This window comes from Lagenorhynchus albirostris, chromosome 3, assembly GCF_949774975.1.
Source record: "Lagenorhynchus albirostris chromosome 3, mLagAlb1.1, whole genome shotgun sequence".
In the NCBI taxonomy this organism is placed as follows: domain Eukaryota; kingdom Metazoa; phylum Chordata; class Mammalia; order Artiodactyla; family Delphinidae; genus Lagenorhynchus; species Lagenorhynchus albirostris.
In genome coordinates, this window is record NC_083097.1 from 150,222,895 (window position 1) to 150,247,252 (window position 24,358).

At 39.6% G+C, this 24,358-nt stretch overlaps 1 protein-coding gene across 11 annotated transcripts in view; it reads left to right on the forward strand.

Moving 5' to 3' along the window:
• The window catches only part of SFXN1 (sideroflexin 1), a 52,857-nt gene that overhangs the window by 12,086 nt on the left and 16,413 nt on the right, over positions 1 to 24,358 (forward strand). For 6 of the 11 annotated variants that reach the window (XR_009539686.1, XR_009539684.1, XR_009539685.1 and 3 more), the window contains 7 exons: positions 3,114 to 3,286; positions 15,188 to 15,358; positions 16,075 to 16,173; positions 17,704 to 17,779; positions 18,371 to 18,456; positions 19,384 to 19,511; positions 22,308 to 22,357. Coding sequence is in view for 6 of the 11 variants with exons in the window: in XM_060144219.1 (XP_060000202.1) it covers positions 3,123 to 3,286; positions 15,188 to 15,358; positions 16,075 to 16,173; positions 17,704 to 17,779; positions 18,371 to 18,456; positions 19,384 to 19,511; positions 22,308 to 22,357 (774 nt within the window). In the remaining 5 variants the exon portion in view is untranslated. The other 5 variants (XR_009539688.1, XR_009539687.1, XM_060144222.1 and 2 more) reach the window with 5 other exon arrangements.

A 24,358-nucleotide genomic window follows, 5' to 3' on the forward strand; every position in this document is an offset into this window, starting at 1 on the left:
GACCGGAAATTAGAACAACCAAAGCAGGTCCTTCACCGGACATAGTTGAAGAGGCACTAATCAAATGGATGCCGGGGCTGACTTAGGAAACTGGAGTAAAAAAAAAAAAAGCTTGAAACCTTCTGGACCTTTATGAATCGTCTCATAGATCTTCAGATTTTCCTCTCCTATAGTGATTTTCAACTTTTTTCTTTTTTGCTTTTTCTTCCCCCCCGCAACCCTCAAGCATTAGAACCCTCCCTTTAAATGATCATTGCCATAAAACCCAGATGTAGAGAGCAGATGAAAGCAGACCTGCTCTAGTTGACTGTAAACTCAGGGGCTCAGAACCCACCTGCTTGAATCCCCTCCACTCCCTGCAGGTCACTAGCATGCCTCAGCAGAGCCCTAGGTCCCTGCACAGAAGTCTGAAAACTGTTCTCCTGGGTGTGAATTAGAGTTTTTGTTTGACTTTTTGTATGTTTTATAAATAATACATTTGGTACATTCTTATTCAAAATTGAGACATTTCTTCATACAATGACACAGCTCTTTGAAGTGAAAATTATATCCTTACATCCCTGGACTTGACGTTCATGGCTTAGAGGTGTCCTAATTTGAAATTTAGACACTTCTCTTATCATAGCCCAGCTGACTGAAAACCAGCAGGGACAAACCTTAGTTAAACAAAGTCATGTGTATTTCAATGAGGAAGACCACACACTGGAGGAACTGGGAGTGTCTCACCAACAAAGGAAAAGATGGGTCTTTCAGAGCATCTTGGAGAATGGTGGAACTTAGGGAAGTTTAATGAAGCAATATTTTGATTGGCTCAAAGCAGGGCTGGGTGTAAAGATCTGAACTGTGAAGTAGCCCATGACCTGGAAACTACAAAGTTTCCTTGGAAACTACAGAGTTAAGAAAGACATGGAAGGGACTTCCCTGGTGGCGCACTGGTTAAGAATCCTCCTGCCAATGCAGGGGACACAAGTTCAATCAAGCCCTGGTCCGGGAAGATCCCACATGCTGTGGAGCAACTAAGCCTGTGCGCCGCAACTACTGAGCCTGTGCTGTAGAGCCCGCAAGGCACAACTGCTGAGCCTGCCTTCCACAACTACTGAAGCCCATGCACGTAGAACCCATGCTCCGCAACAAAGAGAAGCCACCGCAATGAGAAGCCCACGCACCACAAGGAAGAGAAGCCCCTGCTCGCCACAACTAGAGAAAGCCCGCGTGCAGCAACGAAAACCCAACACAGCCAAAATAATAATAATAATAAATTAATTTTTTAAAAAAAGAAAAAAGACGTGGAATGTTGTGTCCAGAAACTCCCTAATCTGAAACTCTGCATCTGGGCTGGAAATCCAGGCTCCTTTTCTGTGTTAAAGTGGGATGATTCATTCTTCCTAGTGTGATTTCAAACAGCAAAGTTTCTGACAGTCTGTGACTGTGGAGAACAGGGTTTCTCAATGAGATAAGAAAGCAGTGGTCACCCAAAGAAGGGGGTTGTTAGGACACCTTTTAGCTTCAGTGTGACCTCGGGAGAAATATGGTTTCCTATTAGCTTTGCAGCTGACTTTATCTGTGTTTGTCATCCCAGCCTGCTTTATGAATAATGGGGCTGATTTTTACTTTCTTACTCTCAACTGTTTTACATATACTAGATTCCTCACATTGGGGCTGATTTTTACTTTCTTACTCTCAACTGACCAGCTGTTTTACATATACTAGATTCCTCACATCTCTGGGCCTAACATGCTTGATTTTGATCCAGTGGGCCATGAAATGTGTTAATTTGAGATTCTGATAAAGTTCAAATGACAGGCGTCTGCACCTGACATCTTAACGGACCTATGATCTAGTGAAGCACTGAAAAATAACTTCATGAAAAATACCTGGAAAAGAAAGCCACTATAAGAACCAATATTAGAAATATAGAAAGAGGAAAGAGGTATGAGAAAGCAATGGTTTGAAGCCTTTATAGTGATAAGATCCTTTGACCTGCTAATATCACATAGAGAGATCTAGTTGAAGGAAGTCACCAGTTATGAGGAAAAAAATTAATAGACAAGGATACAGCATTATTTTTCATGGTGACAAACTGAAAATAACATAAAGGTTGAAGGTGTTGCTAAATACCTGAAATGAATATTTAGTGCCATAGGGAGTGCTCGTGAAATAAGTACAGCAGGAAACAATCAAGATATTAAAATATAGAGTATGATGTCAACTTTATTTTTTTAGTTAGAGGATAATATGTATAGAAAATGTCTGCAAGGAAATATATCAAAACATCAACAATGGTTATTTCAGCATGGCTAAATTATAGCAGATTTTGTTTCTTTATTCTTTATTTTCTACAATAAGCTTATATTATTCAAAATACTACAATTAGCACGTATTACAGCAATACAAAGCAGCTCTAAAAATAAGCGTATATTACTCAGCGAAAGAAACTAGTTACTTTAGAAAGAAGTAATGGTTCTTAGCCAGAAAATAAGTATTTTATGAGGAAAATAATATGCTCTATGTTATTACTATTTATGGGGTTGTCAAAATGTGTTTTTCCCACTATGACTCTGTTAGATTGAGGAGAATAATTTTTCATTTTTGATTGGTGGTTTATACGCTGAATAAGGCTGAATGAATCTGAATCTTGTTTTAATTCTAGAATTTTTAGCATGTAAGCCTTTTTGCATAATTAGTCACTTCTACTTGTAGGAAAAACAAATTTAGTAAACCAGAATGCCGCAGTAGTTTGACGTTGGTTCTTTCATCCAGAAAAAGTGTTTCAGACTTCAGACACTGTTATTGTTAATGTTATTTTTAACTCTTTATATTTTCATTTTTTTCTGAAGAATAGATTTCCAAAGTAAGGGATGATGAAATACTATGTCCTTATAAAAAGAACTATGTGGGAAATCATTGAAATTTGGTTAAGATAAATTGAGATTTACAGACAAATTTAGCTTTGGATTTAAATAGCCTTTCTGCCATTTATAGCAAAATTATTTTCATAAATAGGAATGTAATGTAAATAACTCTTTATTTGAAGATTAGTGTGACTACAAAGTTTCTCAATGTGTAGTGACTTTGTAAGTCTTAACTAGGCCTGTCCTTTTGACCCTCTACAGTCCAGGACAATGTCTGGAGAACTTCCACCAAACATTAACATCAAGGAACCTCGATGGGATCAAAGCACTTTCATTGGACGAGCCAGTCATTTCTTCACTGTAACTGATCCCAGGAATATTCTGTTAACCAACGAACAACTAGAGGATGCAAGGAAAGTAGTGCATGATTACAGGTAACATTAACAAGTATGCTTTGGGGCTTAATATATTAATAGATCATCACGTTAGCCTATTGTCTTTAAACCTTCCCTTAGTGATTTTTCAACATTTTTTTTTGCAATTGATTCCTTTTTATAAAAAAAAAAATGTAAGAAATAGGAAGACATGTTTCATTCCCCATTGTTGACACTTAACACAGATATCCAGGGTTCGTAGTAACCTGAAAATAAGCCAGCCGTCCCTCCAACTCATAGGTGCGAATCCGTGAGGTCCCCTTTCTAGAGCCCTGCCTTCTGCTCGACAATACAACCACACCTGCATCCACAACTTTCTGTCTCCAGATAGAGACTGCATCTGACAAAAAGCAAGTCGTCAAGAATTAGGGTAGGTTGTTCGCTTCTTCTCAGATTAAGCCCCAGGGAATAAACCCCACATACAGTAGCTCAGATGGGAAGGATGCTGGTGACACAGTTTGTAGGTTTGGGATGGACTCTGTCAGTTCAAAAAGCCAGGCATGAGGTGAGAGAAGAGACATGCTCTAAGGCAATGGTCACAACTTTCTTTTTTTTTTAATTTATTTAATATTTTAATACAATTTTTAAAGGCTACACTCCATTTACAGTTACTACAAAATATTGGCTATATTCCCCGTGTTGTACAATACATCCTTGAGCCTATCTTACATCCAATAGTTTGTACCTCCCACTCCCCCACCCCTATGTTGCCCCGCCACACTATAACCGCTAGTTTGTTCTCTATATCTGTGAGCCTGCATCTTTTCTTTTTTTTTTTTTGCGGTACGCGGGCCTCTCACTGTTGTGGCCTCTCCCGTTACGGAGCACAGGCTCCGGACGCGCAGGCTCAGTGGCCATGGCTCTTAGGCATGTGGTATCTTTCCGGACCGGGGCATGAACCCGTGTCCCCTGCATCGGCAGGCGGACTCTCAACCACTGTGCCACCAGGGAAGCCCAAGCCTGCATCTTTTTTGTTACATTTACTAGTTTGTTATATATATATGTATATGTTCCACATATAAGTGATATCATACAGCATTTGTCTTTCTCTGTCTGACCTATTTCACTTAGTATAATGCCCTCCAAGTCCAACCATGTTGCTGCAAATGGCAGAATTTCATTCTTTTTTATGGCTGAGTAGTATTCCTCTGTGTGTGTGTGTGTGTGTGTGTGTGTGTGTGTGTGCCACATCTTCTTTAGCCATCCATCTGTTGATGGACATGCAGCTTTCTTGATAGAAGACCATATAAGAAATATTTCAGCCTTCGTGGACTACAGAGGATTTCTGTCTTATTCTAAATGTTCTGCCTAGTCTTCTTAGTGTCTTGGGGGTTTGCTTGCTTGTTTGTTTGTTTTCCAGGGCTTTTTGTTTGGTTGGTTGTTTTACAATCCTTTAAAAGATGTAAAAATCACTCTTAGCTAGCCAGCCATACAGGCCACAGACAGTAGTTTGCTGACTCCTGCTCTCAGGGAAAGTCAGCCATGAGCTGAGAATTGGATTAGTGGGAGCTGTGAGCCTAAACATGCCAAGAATAATCCATGCAAGGTACGTATTTGACTGTCACGTGGGTAGTCAGCGAGGCCACCAAGGGCGGTCTATAAACTTTGTTACCAAACAGTGAGTCTGGCCAGGTCTTAGCATGCGCAGCCGTGCAGAAAGAGGGCTCCCTGGGAAGCAGAACATCCTGGAGCCCTACGAGCAAGTCCTGAGGAACGAGGCAGAGGAAGACGGCAGAAGCGCATTTCAGAATTCTGGCAAGTCGGGGCTTCCCTGGTGGCACAGTGGTTGAGAGTCCGCCTGCCGATGCAGGGGACACGGGTTCGTGCCCCAGTCCGGGAAGATCCCACATGCCGCGGAGCGGCTGGGCCCGTGAGCCATGGCCGCTGAGCCTGCGCGTCCGGAGCCTGTGCTCCGCAACGGGAGAGGCCACAGCAGTGAGAGGCCCGCATACCACAAAAAAAAAAAAAAAAAAACAGAATTCCGGCAAGTCAATATTCCCTGATTCTGGAATAAAAGCCATAAAAAGGGGAGAGGTGGAGATGTAAAGACAGCTAGAGGAGTTGAAAAGAAGCCATAAAAGAGATTGCAAAGCCCCTACGCTTGTAAGAGCAAAATTAAAATCTTCACTGGAGGCAGCGGTGGAGAAGTAATGACATCAATGGTACCGAGAAAAAAGTGGAAACAGAGATGCTGGGGATAAACCTGAGTCACTCTCCAAGGGTGAAGATCTGAGGTCGGCACACTTTTTCTGCAAAGGGCCAGATGATAAATATTTTCAGCTGTGCAGGCCCTACAGTCTCATTCTCTGTTGTTTTGCTTGTTCACCACCCATTAAAAATGGAAAAACCATTCTTAGCGCACCAGCTATTCAGAAATAGGCGTGGGCTGTAGTTTGTCAACTCCTGATATAGATGAAAAGGTGAGAGTGTGAAAAGGATTATATTTCAGGGGACTAGAGGATGGAGAGTGAAGATATAATTTATTGATGCTTCTCAAGGAGAAACTAGAAAAATGCGAAAGATGTCATAGTAAGTAGATAAAAGAATTGTCCTGTAGTGAGGACAGACATCCACAAATTAGGCTCACCCTGTTTCAGGCAAAGAGACCCACGTATGGAGATTTTTTTTTTCTTTTTTCTACAAACCAACTTTTAAAAATTTCGTAAGCATTCAAACAGTGAAAAAAAGTTATTAAAAAAGAACAAATGACAGAGAAGTCTCAATCTTCTTATCTACGTACTGAGTGCCAGAGGACAGTAAAGGAACGTGTGCCGAGTTTCCAGGAGAAAGCATGTAACCCAGGAATTTTATACCAGAGTGTCTCTGTTTACAGAGGCAACAGAAAAATACATAACAACATCGAAAGTAAACTCCTCATAAATCCTTCTTGAGAGGTCAGGAGATGAAGCAAAATTGAGTTCAAAACTAGGAAATCCATAGTATATTGTGATTCCTCAAACAATTCAAAATAGAATTACCATATGATCCAGCCATTCTACTTCTGAGTATATACCCAAAAGAATGGGAAGCAGGGTCTTGAACAGATATTTGCACACCCGTGTTCATAGTGGCATTACTCATAATAGACAAAGGTGGAAGCAACCCAAGTGTCCATGGATGGATGAATGGAAAAATAAAACGTCGTATATTCACACAATAGAATACTATTCAGCCTTAAAAAGGAAGGGAATCCTAACACGTGCTACAACATGGATTAACCTTGAAGACATTATGCTAAGTGAAATAAGCCAGTCAGAAGAGGACAAATTATTGTACAATACTACTTATATAATGTGCCAGGAGTAGCCAAATTCATAGAGACGGAAAATAGAATGGTGGTTGCCAGGGCCTAGGGGGCCGGGGAATCAGGAGTTATTGTTTAATGAATACAGTCTCAGTTGGAGACGATGAAAACATTCTGGAGATAGATGGATGGTGGCAGTAGTTGGACAATAACATGAATATGCTTAGTACCACAAAACTGTACAGTTAAAAATGGTTGAGATGGTAAACTTTATGTTATATACTGTATTACAGTAAAAAAAAAAGCTGTAATATAAATAGACTCGTGATGAATGTCAAAACTGTTAAAATAGAAATAGTTGTTACATTTCTAGTTATAAAGCAATGTATAGGCAAAAAGAAGTTTTAAGTGTTTTGTAAAAAATAGTAATAGCTATCTGAATCTAAAGCCCTAGATTGTAGTATCAAAAAAAACTTTTTTTTAATTAAAAAAAAGGAAGAGGGGGAATTAAAAGTATACCAAATATTTATCTTAAATAGGAGGTAGACTCAAAAGTATGTATGGTTTGGCCCTTTACCATGTTAGAGAAATGTATCTTAGAATGGTTTTGAGAATCTTTTTTTGTTTTGCGGTACGCGGGCCTCTCACTGTTGTGGCCTCTCCTGTTGGCAGAGCACAGGCTCCAGACACGCAGACTCAGCAGCCACGGCTCACGGGCCCAGCCATTCCGCGGCATGTGGGATCTTCCCAGACCGGGGCACGAACCTGTGTCCCCTGCATCGGCAGGCGGACTCTCAACCGCTGCACCACCAGGGAAGCCCGGTTTTGAGAATCTTAATGGTAACCACTAGTCAAGTTAAATCTTAGTATATATCTTCTAAAACCCCAAAGGCATAAAAACAAAGACAGCGTAATAAGTATAACTAAAGGTAAAACCAAAAAACTGTCATAGAAGCTTTTAAAATAACGTAAAACAAGATGGAGGAGGCCAGACAGCTTAGTAATAACAGTATGTGTAAAAGGGATTAAAACCCTCTATTAAAATCAGAGACTTTAAAATTGTGTAAAAACACTTAAAAAGCTCAACAGTGACATGACATCCCAATCAGAATGCATGAGAGTTGCTAGCTACATGACTAATCTCTGTATGAGGTCACTGTGCATGGAAAAATACAATGACTTCCTCCAAGAATCGTTGAGCACCTCACCTTCTTTTCTCTTCACCTTTTAAGGAATATAAAACCCTTAAAGTCTGTGTCATAAATTGCTCCACTGGGGATTAGGTGTAATGCTGCTTTTATATTCATTATATATCTATATATCTATATCTATATCTTTATCTATATATTCATCAGTAAAACCAATTTGTGAATTAATGGATAAGAGATACCCCAGAGTTCTCCCCCTACCCACTAAGAGACAAATTAGCTGTGAACTCTCAGAGGAGAATAGCTCAAAGGGTTAGTTGGAGTCAAGGAAGTATCATGTACAGTGTACCTTCAAGGAATATGAATACCAATAATCTGTAGTCCTCATGGGATACCAACGTACTATTTTAGTATGAATCCAAAGGGAGGTAATAAAAATGGCTAACATTACAAAGCAGGACGAAGGTAACTGCAAATAAAAAGGAAGCTGTATGAAAATCGGACAAAATTCAGTTCAGGGCGAATAGATCAGAAAAATTTGATATTTATAAAATGACCATGTTTGGTATTCATGAACTAGTTAATGTTACATCAAAATATACAAAGAAAAGACTGTTAGAAATACAGACAGAACTTGATTAATCACGTCAGAATTGTTCAGTACTTTAACTGTACAAAAAGAAAAACCAAAAGTAAAATTACAAAGTAAAAATAATGAGAAAATTAATATGAAAACTTAAGGGATTGTGTCAAAATTGTACTCTGAGTGGAAGTTTATAGTTTTACATGTCTCTCTGATTAAACGTTAAAGGCTTACAACAAATGAACTGAGACTTCAGCTTAAGAAATTAAAGAACAGCACAAAATAATAAAAAGAAAATAGCAATAGCACATGCTGTGTAATGATACTGCCTGAAGCACTTCATGTGCATTCATTTACACCTCAGCAGCCCTTGAAGGTAGGTGCTCTCGTTATGCCCATTTTTCAGATGAAAGAACTAAGGCACAAAAGTCAAAGTCCTGCCACTGTTAAGTGGCAGAGCCAGCATAGAAACTCAGACAGTCTGACTCCACAGTTCATGCTGTTAACCACTATATAGACTGTTTTTCAAAGAAAACAGAGAGAAGGTCATTTTTTTAAGGTCAGAAATTAACAGAATTGAAAACTACATGAAAAACTGGTTCTCTGATAAGCCCAGAGAAAGATAAGCCTCTGGCACATCTAATCAATATAAAATAAATAATAAAACTCAAAGTATGTAACAAGAAGATAAGAAAGTTGCCTGTGAGAAATAGAAATATAAAAATGAAGGGGATTCCCTGGTGGCGCAGTGGTTAAGAATCCTCCTGCCAGTGCAGGGGACATGGGTTCGATCCCTGGTCGGGGAAGATCCCACATGCAGCAGAGCAGCTAAGCCTGTGTGCCACAGCTACTGAGCCTGCGCTCTAGAGCCCGCAAGCCACAACTACTGAAACCCATGCGCTTAGGGCCCGTGCTCTGCAACAAGAGAAGCCACTACAATGAGAAGCCCGTGTACCGCAACGAAGAGTAGCCCCCGCTCACCACAACTAGAGAAAGCCCGTGCGCAGCAATGAAGACCCAACGTAGCCAAAAATAAGTTAATTTTTTTAAAAAAATGAAGCCTACTATGTAGCTCTTTGCTAAAAATTTTAGAAATATTAGTGAAATGTCTAGCCTTCTATGAATATATAAATTACCAAAATTGACTCAATCCAAAATAAGGCAAGGAAAGAGAAAAAAAAGGAACAAGGAAGAGATGAGACAAACAGCAAACAAAGAGCAAGATGGCAGAATAAATAAATAAAAATAAAACTTTCCCACAAAAATCTCCAAGGCCAATTAGCATCACAGGTGAAAGAAATTATTTCTTCACAGAAAGAAACTATATCAATTCCATCACAAACTTTCTCAGAAAATAGAAGAGGGGGAAAGACTTCTTCATCCTTTTTTTTTTTTTTTTGCGGTACGTGGGCCTCTCACTGTTGTGGCCTCTCCCATTGCAGAGCACAGGCTCCGGACGTGCAGGCTCAGCGGCCATGGCTCACGGGCCCAGCTGCTCCGCGGCATGTGGGATCTTCCCGGACCAGGGCACAAACCTGTGTCCCCTGCATTGGCAGGCGTACTCTCGGCCACCAGGGAAGCCCTTCTTCATCCATTTTATGAGACCACTGATAGCAAAACCAAAGGGATTACAAGACAAAAATTACAGACCAATATCCCTCATAAACATAGACACAAAAACTCCTCAACAAAATTTACAACTTAAATCTAGCCATCTTTAAAAGGGATAATACCCAAAATAAGCAGAACCCAAATATGGTTCGTCACAAGACTGCAAGTTCATTTTAACATTTGGAAATCACTGTATCAGTAGACTATGACAGAAAAACATACAGTCTTCTCAATAAGTGCAGAAAAAGCAGACAAAATCCAACATCCCTTCATGATAAAAACTCTCAGCAAACTAGGAATAGAAGGAATAAAGTACATCTAAGAAAAACCTATAACTAACACCAAACTTAATGATGAAAGAATGAAAACTTTCCCCCTGAGATCAGGAACAAGGCAGGGAGTTCAGCTTTCACTACGTTTATTCAGCATTGGACTAGCATAGCTAGTCCAATAAGAAAAAAAGAGCAACAAAAATAAAAGATGTACAGATAGGAAAGGAACTAAAACTCTCTTCATTCACAGAAAACATGATCATCTATATAGAAAGAATCTACCAAAAATGCAAATAGAGTGTTTAGCACAGTCACAAGATATAAGATCAATATACAAAAATCAGTTGGGTTTCTGTATAGTAACAATTAACAACTGGAAGTTGAAATTTTAAAAATCATATTTTCAGTAGCAACAAAAATATTAAATGCATGATTTCAAGACTTACTGTAAAGCTCAAGTAATCAAAACAGTATAGATATATAGATCAGTGGAACAGTATAGAGGATCCTGAAATAGACTCAAACATATATAGTCAATTGATTTTTAAATAAAGGTGTCTGGATAATTCAATAGAGAAAGAATATTCTGTTCAATGAGTGGTTCTGGAAAAAATGGATTTCCACATAAAAAAAGAGTATTAATCTTTAAACAAAATCATAAACATAACTTGAAATGGATGATAGACCTAAATATACAAGCTAACACTGTAAAACTTCTAGAAGAAAACAAGATAAAATCTGTATGACTTTGGGATAGGCAAAGGTTTCTTAGATAAGACATAAGCATGAACAATAAGGGAAAAGATAAGTCTCTCCACTTCGTAAGACACTGTTTAGAAAACAAAAATGCAATTCACAGACTGGAAGAAAATACTTGCAAAACGTATAGCTCATAAAGGACTTATGTCCAGAAGAGATAAAGAATTCTTTTCATTCCAACCCAATTTGTTTAAATGGTCACAAGATTTGAATAGGCTGATGACACTAAACCAAAGAAAATACAGAAATATCAAGTAAGCCTATGGAAAGATGCTGAACATCATTAGTTGCTAGGGAAATGCAAATTAAAACCACAATGAAATATCACCTCACACCTGTCAGAATCAAAAAGACAACAAATAACAACTTTTGGCGAGGATGTGAAGAAAAGGGAACCCTTCTGCCCTTTTAGTGGGAATGTAAATTGGTGCAGCCACCTATGGAAAATAGTATGGAGGTTTCTTTAAAAATTAAAAATAGAACTACTGTACGATCCAGCAATTCCATTCCTGGGTATTTATTCAAAGAAAACAAAAACACTAATTAGAAAAAGATATATGTACCCCTGTGTTTATTACAGCATTATTTACAATAGCCAAGATATAGAAGCAACGTAAGTGCCAATCAATAGGTGAATGGATAAGAAGATGTGGTATATATAGATATGTAAAACATCTATTACTCAGCCATAAAAAAGAATGAAATCTTGTCATTTCCAACAACACAGATGGACTTGCATGTATTATGCTAAATGAAAATAAGTCAGACAGCGAAAGACAAATACTGTATGATTTTACTTACATGTAGAATCTAAAAAATAAAACAAATGAACATAAAACAAAAGCAAACTCATAGATATGGAGAACAAACAGGTGGTTGCCATAGGAAAGGGGGTTGGGGGGAGGAGAGAAATTGGTGAGGGAGATTAAGAGGTTCAAACTCCCAATTACAAAATAAATGAGTCACAGGTATACATGAGGTACAGTACATTGTGGGGATATGTCAATAACTATAATTTTAATATCTTTGTAAGATGACAGATGGTAACTAGGCTTATTGTGGTGATCACTTTGAAATGTACAGAAGTACCGAATCACTATGTTGTGTACCAGGAACTAACATAGTGTTGTAGGTCAATTATACTTCAAAAACAAACAAGCAGACAGACAAACGCATAGAAAAAGAGATCAGATTTGTGCTTACCAGAGGCGGGGGTTGGGAGAGGGGGAATTGGCTGAAGGCAGTCAGAAGGTATAAACTTCCAGTTATAAAATAAATAAGTACTTGGGATGTGATGTACAACATGGTAAATAGAATTAACACTGCTGTATGTTATATATGAAAGTTGTTACGAGAGTAAAGTCTGAGTTCTCATCAGCAGGACAAATATTTTTTTTCTCTGTCTTTAATTTTGTATCTGTATGAGATGATGAATGTTCACTAAACTATTGTGCTGATCATTTCATGATGTATGTAAGTCAAGTCATTATGCTGGATGCGTTCAACTTAGACAGTGCTGTATGTCAACTATATCTCAACGAAACTGGAAGAAAAGAGTATACATTGGAATGTCTAAAAATGAAAAACAAAACAAAAACCACAATGAGATACCATTTTCTACCTACTAGAATGGCTAAAAAGAGAATTGATAAATACCTGTGGTCCATTCATTGAATGGAGTACCACTCAGCAATTAACCGGTCACTGATACAACAAAGATGCATCTGAAAGCACTATGCAAAGTTGAAGAAGCCAGACACATACTACTACTTGCTCGTATGATTCCATTCATGTGAAATTCTCAGAGGCAATACTGTAGTGGTAGAAAGCAGATCTATGGTTGCTGGGCAGTGCAGGGAATGACTCCTAAGGGGCCTGAGGGAACTTTGGGGGAGATGAAAATATTCTATACCATGATTCTGAAGGTGGTTACACCACCGTGTACATTTTTCAAAACTCATCAAATTGTATACTTAAATGAATGACTTTTATAATATTTAAATGATACCTTAATAAAGAGATTTAATTTCTTTTAATGTTATGGGGACATAGAACACAAAAAGATGCTTTCCCCTTTGGTAACCGTAGGTTTGTTTTCTATTAGACAGTGTTTTTCAATTTCATTCCTAAGAACTATATATATATATATATATATATATATATATATATATATATATATATATATATATATAAAATACCTGGGAATTAACTTACCCAGAAGTAGGAGGCAAGTACAGACCACTGGGCGACATTAAAAGATGCCTTTGAGTAACTGGAGAAATATGTGGTAGGCCTGGATAGAAAGTCTTATTGCTGTAGAGATAGCAGTTCTCTTCAGCTTAATATAGTTTTGGTCAAAATACAATTGCGATCCCCTATAACATTAACAAAATAATTGTAAGAGTTACCTGGAAGAACAAATTACTGGGTGTAAGTAAGGCACTTTTGAGAAAGCAGACGAAGAGTAGTGGAGTGAAGGACCATTGCTCTACCAGATATTCAAAGGGACCCTCAGTTAAAATGGTGGGTTTGGCAGCACGAGGTGTAGATGATGGGCACACTGTAGAAAGTCCAGCCTAACATTCACAAAAGTTCATGATGGTAAATATAGCATTGAAATCTTGGTCTTGGAAGGGCAGACCAGCCAACTGGAATCTAAAATTAAGCAATTTCACATATTCATATCTTAAGATAAATTTCAAATAGCTTAAAACTGTGACCAAAAAAAAAACTATTAGGAAAATGCAAAGAACTATATAGGTGAACATACCTATAATCTTGAAGTGGGTCACGCCTTTCTAGGCAGGAACTCCATTTGTTCCTACCTGACTGCATAATCATAAAAATTTTCAGGGTGGCAGATAACATAACTAAACAAAATTATCCACATTGTATAAAGAATATAACAGGTTACCTAAATAATAATGATGCTACTGCTGCTGAGGATAAAAAAAAAAAAAAGACATACTCAAGTAGAGGAAAAGGATAAAAGATATATTTACAGTTTTAATATTTTACATAGCTTTTGTCTCAGCAAATGTACTCATTTCTTTCTAAATAATCTTGGATGGGGGAAAAGTTTTATTTATAAGGATATTTACTTCCTTATCCCTTACCAATGGAAAAGGTTAAAAGCAATTAAAATGTCCAACAGTAGGGGATTGGTATAATTTCTAAGGCGGCCATAGCACATTACCACAAACTGAGTGGCTTAATACAACAGAGAAATTTATTCTCTCACAGTTCCAGACTCTAGAAGTCTGAAATCAAGGTGTTGGCAGGGCTCTGCTCCCTCTGACGGCTCTAGGGCAGAATCCCTCCTTTCCTCTTCCAGCTTCTGGTGGCCCTAGGCTTGTAACTACGTCACTCAAATCTCTGCCTCTGTCATCACATGTCCTTCTTTGCATGGCTGCACTTGGTCGTATAAAGGCATCAATCATTTGATTTGCTCCCTCCCGCCCCCGCCAATCCAGCATGACCTCATCTTAACTATGTAATTACATCTGCAAAGACCCTGTTTATAAATAAGGTCACATTTTGAGGTTCCAGGTGGACAAGAATTTTAGGAGGGGACACTATTCAACCCAGTACAGATGATATAGAAGAATATCTAAAGATATAGAGAAATGTTTACAAAATATTATTGAATAAAAAAGGTGATTTGATACAATGCCTTTAAATAAAAATATCATGTATAATAGATCCAATAAAAGCCTGAAAGGGCATTTACCAAAGCATTGCTAGTGGTGCTAAGTTGGGAGAGGCTTGAATGACTTTAATTGTGTTAATGAATTCCTGTATTTTCTAAATTTTTTGCAATGAATATGTGTTTCTTTGATAAAGAGGAAAAATAGTGAGCCTTTCTTATCTAGGTTTTCAAACTATAGGTTTAAAAATGAATTCACATTCTTGATTGCTACAGATTTTGTCTAATGAGTTAAAAATATCTTAGCATTTACAGAGTTCAAAGTACATTTTTAAATGTCATTTAAAACAAAGAATATTTCAAAGTTGAATACTTCCCTATTATACAAGATGCTTTTGTTTTTCCAAATTATAGGCAATTTGAGGTTTATGGGTTTGACATGCTCATTTTAAGTGTTTATTGTCTTTTGTGTTATTAGAATTTTCCCTGACTCTGTAATAGTTAGATTTGTCACTCCATCCAGACACAGATGTTCTAGGTAAACATAAACTCCAGAACATTCTAGCTACATGTCTCCAGAGCACTGGTGAGATATGTGGAATGAACAATCACCATGTTATTTGTTGCTGTTTTCCTAGGCAAGGAATTGTTCCTCCGGGTCTCACAGAAAATGAGTTATGGAGAGCCAAGTACATCTATGATTCAGCTTTTCATCCCGACACTGGTGAAAAGATGATCTTGATAGGAAGGATGTCAGCTCAGGTTCCAATGAACATGACCATCACAGGTTGTATGATGACATTCTATAGGTGAGTTCTGGCAACGTAACGACAGTTTGTTTGCTTTATATTCCAGAAGCTTAAAGTACATTTTTTTATGTGAGTGGTTTCATCGAAATAAATGTCATTTCATGTGGCATTTCATTTTGTATAAATGTTGCAACTCTAGGGGGTTGTTTTACCTTTTCCCTCTGTTGAGTAGAACTCTCCTTGTTGCCCAAAAGGAGGTTGAATTTCTCCCTAAATCTTAGACCCAAAAGAAAATGAGAAAGAAAATAAAACGATCCTCTAAGCAGATTCTGTTTAATCCATTCATATGCTCTAGGTATAAGTATAGGTGTAGGTGTAGACATGTAGTGAGGAGGGACCAGAAATAGCCTACAAATGGCTTTTTTCCCTAAGAGAAGGGACCTGACATTAATCACATTAATTGGGTGCCCACTCTTTGCTGGGCTCCCTTACAAATTTAAGGTAAAATTTAAATAAGTTATCTCCATCCTCACCCTAACCCTCTGAGTTTGTTGCTATCCATATCTAACGAATGAGGAAACTGAGAATCAGACAAGATAAAAATCTGCCTAGCCACACCGGTCCTCGGCCTTTGACCCAGAACACACAGTCCTGGACCCAGCGTTCTCCCTTCTCCAGTCCATCTCCTCTCTGGTTACTGGTGCTCACGTTGTCCATTCTGCATGGCGGCTGGTTCACAAGCGCTGGTGGGTACGTGATGGATCGATCTGTTTCAGGACCACACCGGCAGTGCTGTTCTGGCAGTGGATCAACCAGTCCTTCAATGCTGTGGTCAATTACACCAACAGAAGTGGAGATGCTCCCCTCACTGTAAAGTAAGACTGGAAGATTTAACTGTCCTCTGCACTTCTCTGGGGTTCATTTGAGTCACTGGTGATGCTCTCCTGGTTAAAAAAGTATATTCGTACAAATTGTTTATACGGTTTGGAATCCTAGGGAGCATAGTTTTCAGTAGTGTTTCTTTTCCTCCCTTTCTATGTAGGTAACGGTTTTTTGCAGCCTGCCTTTCCAGACATCATCCATGCCGTTAGGGGCTCTGGTAGGAGGACATGGCTCCCACACCCTAGGGCGCATCCCCGCCTCGCCCCCGCAGAACACACAGCAGACAGCTCAGGGCTGGCCTGTGTGACATGACACACTGTACCCCCATCCACCCTGTGGGTGTAGACAGATACCAACATCAAAAGTAGCAGAATCAACAATGTGATCTCTGCAGAAATCCAGGGGAATTTTGTATCTGATTTGTCTTTAAAATAGGACGCCTCCGGAACCCAAAAGAAAGTGAATGGATTTAAAATTTTGCCTCCTGTGAAAAGATGTTCAGATAGACTAAAGTGATTAGTGAACCAAAACTTTGAGCCTAACTTAGTAACACTTCAAAGCGTTTTCTTTTTTGTTTTAACTCTCAAATTGCTTTTGACCATCTGTAGTCTTCTATTATCATCCTAGGGAACAAAGAATATTGAAATCTGCAACCCAGCAGTGCTGGTCACACCTTCATTTCATCCAATCCTTGAATTAGAATTTATTTTAAAGCAAGAGAGAACTGCTTGGGCTTAATTGTATTTTGAGGATGAGACTTTTAGTCTTTTTATACCATAAGATGTCATTTTTAGAATGGCGGCACTGCATTTTTACTTTCAGTATGTATAGTGATATTTTGAGAAGTATTTTTTTATTTAAGCAAATATGCTACAAACATTTAAGCTAATATGCATTTTCCCACATTTGTAGCTTCCTGCACAGTCCCTGCTTCCTTCCCCCAACCACCACGCATGCGTATTCTCTATGTCTGCTCGTTTGGCGTGGTAGTTAGGTTCTATGTGAAGAATGCCATTTTTGTGTGGGTCTGCGTGCTTTTTCTCTGAATATCTCTACTTGTAGAGTGATGACGAATGTTGTTCTGTGGGATCTCCTTTTTAAAATTTATTTTATTGAAATACAGTTGATTTCCAATGTTGTGTTAATTTCTGCTGTACAGCAAAGTGACTCGTTAACACATACACACATTCTTTTTCATATTCTTTTCCATTATGGCTTATCACAGGATGTTGAGTATAGCTCCCTGTGCTAGACAGTAGGACCTTGTTGTTTATCCATTCTATATATAATAGTTTGCATCTGCCATTCCCAAACTCCCAACGCATCCCTCCCCTACCCCGCTCCCTCTTGGCAACCACAAGTCTGTTCTCTATGTCTGTGAGCCTGTTTCTGTTTCTTTGATAAGTTCATTTGTGTCATGTTTTATGGAATCTCTATTCTTAATCTTGATTTCTTCCAAAAATGTTGGGCTTGAGTTTTCTGACGCACACTTGTTGTTTATGTACCATTTTCCTTCTTTTCAGTGAACTGGGAACAGCTTATGTTTCTGCAACAACAGGTGCTGTAGCGACAGCTCTAGGACTCAATGCATTAACCAAGGTACTCAGATTTTTATTTCCATAGCAGTAAAGCTTCTTAACTTGTTCTCACCTGCCTGGCTCTAAGTCTCTCTGTTAATTTCTCAAAATAGTTCAAGTCCTATGACTCTCTTATTATAGTCATTATCTCCGACTGCTTTCTTAAAGTGTATCTTTCAATACGTTTGGGAAGGAGTGTCACTAATAACGTCTGCCAAGACCCTGGTCTGTACCTGGCACTGTGTATTCAATGCTAAATGCTCACCCATCCATACAGCCCACCAGAGGCTGGGTGCCGGGCTGGGTACCTCCAGGCACTGCCCTGAAGAGGTAGAGGAGTCAGCATCTGAACCCAAGACTGTGGGACTCCAAAGCTCCTGCTCCATCAGCCACATAAAGCCATCAAAATATCTTGGAAGTCTGCCTTGTCCCAGTGTGCCCAGGCTGGAAATAGAAAGTACCTCTAGGAAACCAAGTTTTGAACGTACTCTTGGCCCAAGTTTCTATACAAATAGGACTCTGCATTTGTAGAGGTTTTCAAGAAGAAATAAGTACTTGCATTCAGCATTACAGGAAAAATAAGATCTTGCTTTTGGAATTATCTTTTCTGCAGCATGTCTCTCCGCTCATAGGACGCTTTGTTCCCTTCGCTGCGGTAGCTGCTGCTAATTGCATTAATATTCCATTAATGAGGCAAAGGTAAGGTTAATATGCCCTCTTAGAGAACACTTGTGCTTGACAGTAGGGTCTTATAATAATCTGCTTTGTTGAAACTTAAATAAATTTGTTTTATTTTAATATTTACAGATGAAGTTTTATGAGATCTGGGATCTGCTTCCAGATAATCTGGTTTTGGGGGTGAGGATGGGTCCATTGATGAAACAAGGTCAGCTCTGAGTTGCTGATTATTAAAGCAGGCTGATGGCCATATGGGGTTTAGAATAGTCTTTCTACCTCTGTATAATAAAAAGTTTAAAAAATAGATCTCAAACTTACGTCTATGCCTAGAAAGCTTCTTCTATACAATAGGTTCTTCCCCCCTTCCCCCCAAATTTTCTCTTGGGGTTTCAAGTAATATTAATCTATATCTCTGGAAGTATTTTTTAGTGCTGGCAAAAATTAAAGGAGAAGAAAAAACGAGAAAAAAGCATTTTGGAATGGATAACGAAAAACAGGGTAACAGTAGGAGCTATAATTGTAGCAGTAGTGACCATAGTTAAATATGCAATAGTTCCGTGTACTTGTGACGCCTATGTCAGTATAGTTAGTTTATTTTTTAGTAATTATATCTATCTCTCATTTGGAAAGTTGCTCAAATTTGCACATGAGCTTAGAAATCAGCCTTATCTCTAAGTTAGCGTATTCACCTGTTGAGTCCTATTGTTGTTCAAAATGCTACACCTTTTTTTTTTTTACAAAATTTACTAGCATGATTTTACTTGTGTGTCTATCACACGACGATTAAGCATGTTTGTGGTTTTAAAAATAGACTTATTAGTGCCAAAAATGACACTGGAGTGGATTTTTGGATTAAGTAGGGACTTGGGCTTTCATAGCTTCAGTGCTGTTTCCAGCCATTCCGCGAAGGCACCTGTGAACTTCTTTGCCCGTTGTCTTGCTCTCTAGGGAACTCAAAGTTGGCATTCCTGTCACAGATGAAAACGGGAACCGCCTGGGTGAGTCTGCAAACGCTGCTAAACAAGCCATCACGCAAGTAGTCGTCTCCAGGATCCTCATGGCGGCCCCCGGCATGGGTGAGTAGAGCTTTGCCATCCATTCATTTGTTCGGTACGTTTCAATCAAACAAGCGTTGGTGCACCAGTGAGCAATAACCGCAAAGGATCCCTTCCCTTAGTGGAACTTACTTTCTGGCGGGGGAGACAGAAAACTAACAAAAATAAGTAAAATATGAATAGGTGAGATGGTTATAGAGCTAAGCGGGGGGGGGGGGGGGTGGGAAGAGGGTTGGGGATCTTGGGGTGGAAGTGCTATCGAACGTAAGTCCGTGTGCCCCACATATAGTGAGGCCAAATGATACCCAAATGTTGGGAGTTTGGAGCAGAGAAAGGTTTATAGCAGGGCCATGCAAGGACAACGGGTGGCTCATGCCCCCAGAAACCCCCAAACGGTCTCAGCAAAGCATGTTGAAAGGCCAGGTGAGGGAGGGGGGGCACAGGGTGTGTGATCAACTCATGCACAATTCTCTGATTGGTTGATGGCGAGGTAACAGGACAGTTAACATTATCAATCCTTAGGCACCAGAAGGTCTGGGGGCTACGTGCTCATGATCATCAAACAGTTAATTTCTTCCATTGGGTGGTGGTTTTTAGCATCTGAAAAACTCGGGAAATATCCATGAGGTACTGTTAGCTGGGTACTTCAGAGAGGAGATGCAGCAGAGGATATGGGGAAGGGGTCTGTCCCAGGAAGACCCCGTGCGTTCCTGCTTGGTTACAGAAGTAGACTGGACAGATGGGATCGAGGGAGCCCAGTGGTTCCAGGGTCGAATATTCTGGGCAGACGGAACAGCAGGAGAGCAGGGAGCTGTGCCCAGTGTGATGGAAGCATCAGAGGAGGCAGGTGCAGCGGGAGGGGAGAGAAGGGTGTGGGAACAGTAGAAAGGAGTAGACGAGGCCCCAGCGGGCAGAACGCAGATGGCCCTGCAAGCGTTTGGAGCCCTGGCTTTTAGTCTGAGGGGTAGGAGGCCGTGGAGGGTTTCGAGCACAGGAGTGGGAATAATAATCTGGCTTAGGTTTTAACTGAGTGACTCAGGGTCCTGCGTTGAGAGAAGGCTGAAGAGGGACCAAGAATGGTGGTTGGAGACTGTTCAGGAAGCTGTTGACTGCTGCAGGCAAGAGATTATGGTAGTTGGACCAGGGCAGTGACCGTGAAGGTGATGACAATTTGAAGGGAAAGAATTTGATCTTTGTAAATCTTGAAAAGAAACTTCCAAAAGTTCTTGAATAGGAATAACTTCTACTGAAGATTTATTCGTATCAATGGGAAAACCTTAGAGCATGAACCAAGTTGGGTTATTTATAGGAGCTATTAATATGTGACTCAGTTTTGTCCCTAGGGCCTGGACTCAACATAACCAAAAGCAGAAAATTTCCATGGTGATTTAGTTCCCCTGAGAATCTCTCATCCACTCCTAAGGCTTCTTCAGCTACCCTCAGACCAGGGCTCTCGAGAAGGTTCTCAGACTTACTCAGAAATCAGAGGGCCCGGGAGTACATAACTCTTTGCAGAAAAATATAAATCTATATTTTACAGAGAGAAATGAGTATGTTTACTTTCCTTGTCTAAATCAGATGCAAACAGCACTTGGCTATTAACTAAACTCTCAAAAGAAGCATACTTAATCAAGTGCTGTCAGATTTTCTCACTAATATTTTTTGTTGTCTTTAAATTCCTTTTGTCACTGGGAAAGCTCATCAGCAGACAGTAGGAGTGGGCAAAGGAAAGGTGAAGAAAAGGGCATGAAAGAAAACTTGGAGGCGCATTCCAGCCAATTGCACTCCAGCTAATTGGTTATCTGATTTAACCACCATTAAGTGATTTAACAAAGAAGCACCTCAGTGCCCTCATGAGACAGCGGTGTGCACCGTAGGGGTGAGTGAATGGTGGAAACCACAGTCGTGAACTGTAGGCCAGGAGTCCCCTGAGTCCGGGACCAGCACGTTGTCAGTAACCTACGAGGAGGCTGGGGAGGCAGCCCCAGAACACCTGCTGAGCCCAGATTTCCAGTTTGCCGAAATCAAGGTGGCCATTCCGGCTTCTACCCTGGGTGGGCTTTTGGTTTTGTTCTTTCCCATTTTGAAATAAGGACGCTCCTCTTTGAAGTTCAGCCGGCCCAACAAATTTGTTTCCAGTGGCTTGGTTACTTTAAACATTATTTAGTCCCCGGAGAAGGAACGCAATCTTTCTATCCCAGCGAAATCTCTAAAGGTAATTCATATATTGAAATTGATGTGACAGTTTAGTCTGATAAAAATCATGAATAAATGAACTAACACTATCCAGTGTTTTACGTGCATCATTGCATCTAATCATCCTGGCTAGTTTGATACAATTGTGCCTATTATATAGATGAGGAAAACAGAAAACTGAGGCTCAGAGAATTGTTTTCCAGGCTCACCCAGCTAGCAAGTGGTCTGCGTGACTCAAAGCAGGAATCTTTATACTGGACTCTACGTGGGATGGACACCCCAGGAAGGCTGCATTTGTTTCATTGGTATAGGAGGGAGAAGTTCCTGATGTTTGTACTGTTGTGTATTTAATGTTAGATATAAAGTTCTCTTCAATATCATAAAATTTTCTGGCTGGCAAAGAGCATTGTGTTATTTTTCAAAAATCTAGAGAATGGAAACAATGGATTTTTTAAAAAAATACTAAGGTATTTTAAAGAATTGTTGCAATTACTTTTACTCTGCCAGTGTGAAAATAGCCTAAAAGTAATATAAGCCTTTTGTGAAATTGTTGGGGGGAACAAAAAAAAAGTGAGCTGAAAATAGACATGAAGATTTAAGTGGATCTATCTTTACTTCCAGCCATCCCTCCATTTATCATGAACACTTTGGAAAAGAAAGCCTTTCTCAAGGTAAGCCCCACTTCTATTTATCCTTGTCTCAATCCTTTCAGTTTGTTTTCAGACTTCAAATTGCAGTATTTCCCACATGAATAGTGAGTAAAGAATTTGAAGGCCAGTGGCAATTGGGCACTTCAGGGAATATTTTATTTCTAATATCAGATATTTGAAAAAGCTCTCATAAATCTTCATTTATTGAATGCTGCCCACTCCTCTTGAGAGGTTATAACCCGGGTACACATTCATCGTAGTCAGCAGTCGGATCCCTAGCTAGATAATAATGAGGAGATGGTGTGAATTTGGAATGATGTGTTTGTAAGTCCCGATACATACTATCAGAAAGGAAGAAATAACCTGGAGTAGTAGCTTCACAGAACACTGAATTTAGTGCCCTGATGTGTTTTTCTTTGGTGATCGTATCTAATAATCTATTCATCTATCAGCCGCCTCCCCTCAGGGTCTGAAAATATTACAGGATGAAACTGTCACTGCGAAATCTCTGTGCACTGTCTGCATTGTTTTTGTAACTTCCATGATTTAATGCAATCATATTTATGCTCCATCTTAGCTTTCCAGTTCTTGTAACAAGTAGGAAAGAGTGGGATAGGGTGACTCATTTGGCTCCTGCTGTATCTAGAAACTGACACCATTACACCTGCGGGGAGGAATGGGTCCAGTTCCTTGCTGGAGGAGCAGGTGTGTTGTAAACACTGCAGCTCTCTTGGGGTGAATTGGTTTGGGTCTTAGCGACAGAACCGTCACACTGAGAGGACAGTATCGGACTTTGAAAAAAGGACATGGTTCACAGACCAAACACTTCCTGAATGATTTCTGTGATTAGGAGAATTCTAAGTGTCCAACAGGTAAATGTTCATTGACCTTTATTCACCCTATGGGCTCCATCCAGGCCAACACTAAATACTTTCAATACAATCACATTCTTAGAAAAATAAGCCAAGAAAGGATGCTTCGAAAAAATAGTAGTGTTGTGTGCCTCATCTGACCGGCATGTCGATGCACCAACCCCATGTGAGGGAAAGGGGACCCTCTCTTCAGCAGCCCCCTCCCAGTCTTCCCTGGGAGCTTTGGGTACGTGAGCAGATTATATTCCCTGAGCTTCTTCCTCTGGCATTCTTACATGTCGATGTGAATGGCAAGATAGGGTGTCACAGTGGCTCTGTAGTGATTGAACTATCCCATTGCTCCTGGGAACGTTCCCAGGGGTGTCCACAGACCCCCGGGCCACCCCAGGAGGCTGCATCCTCAAATGCGCTCTGAGTCCCCGTCCCATCTCCTGTGAGGGTTTCTACAGCCTTAAGTGTAAGATTAAACAAAAATATAAAACAGTTACACTGATTTAATCAGTAACGCTATTAGTGATGACCGAAATGTAAATGTGACCTCATGTGACATAATTTACCTACTTCGATAAGCCCTTATTTTGAGGATTCGTGAAAAGGCTTTGCTGAAGTCTGTTTCTGCTGCAAAATTTAGAAAAGATTAATTCTTTAAAGCTGCTCAGGGATTAGTTTATGTACTAGAACAGGGACTAGATCTTGAAATTACCAAATTATATAAACAGATGAACTCTTTAAAGCTGCCAAAGGAATTAGTGTATGTGCTTGAACAGTGACTAGATCTTAAAACTACTGAATTATGTAAACATCTAAAACTCACCAACTTTGACATTTCAGTGATTTTTCAAATAATCTAAAAAAAAGAAAATTAATGCTCCTTCCTCTATCCATCCCTGCTTTCCTTATGGGACGTAATTTAGGCTTTGAGGGAGAAAACCTATCAAATGAACTTAGAAAGGGGGCCATCAACATTATCCTCCAGGATGCTAATAGGAAGTGACCCATCCAGTGGATCCGTAACTTTGCAGACATGGAATTGATGCCCTGGGTTCTTCTCTGCTGGCTCTTGATCTGATAAGTCATTAGGATTATAGTCTTTCTGCAAGGGCATATGTTGACCCAGGCAACCTTTGGATTTGCCTGGTTGTTAATTTCT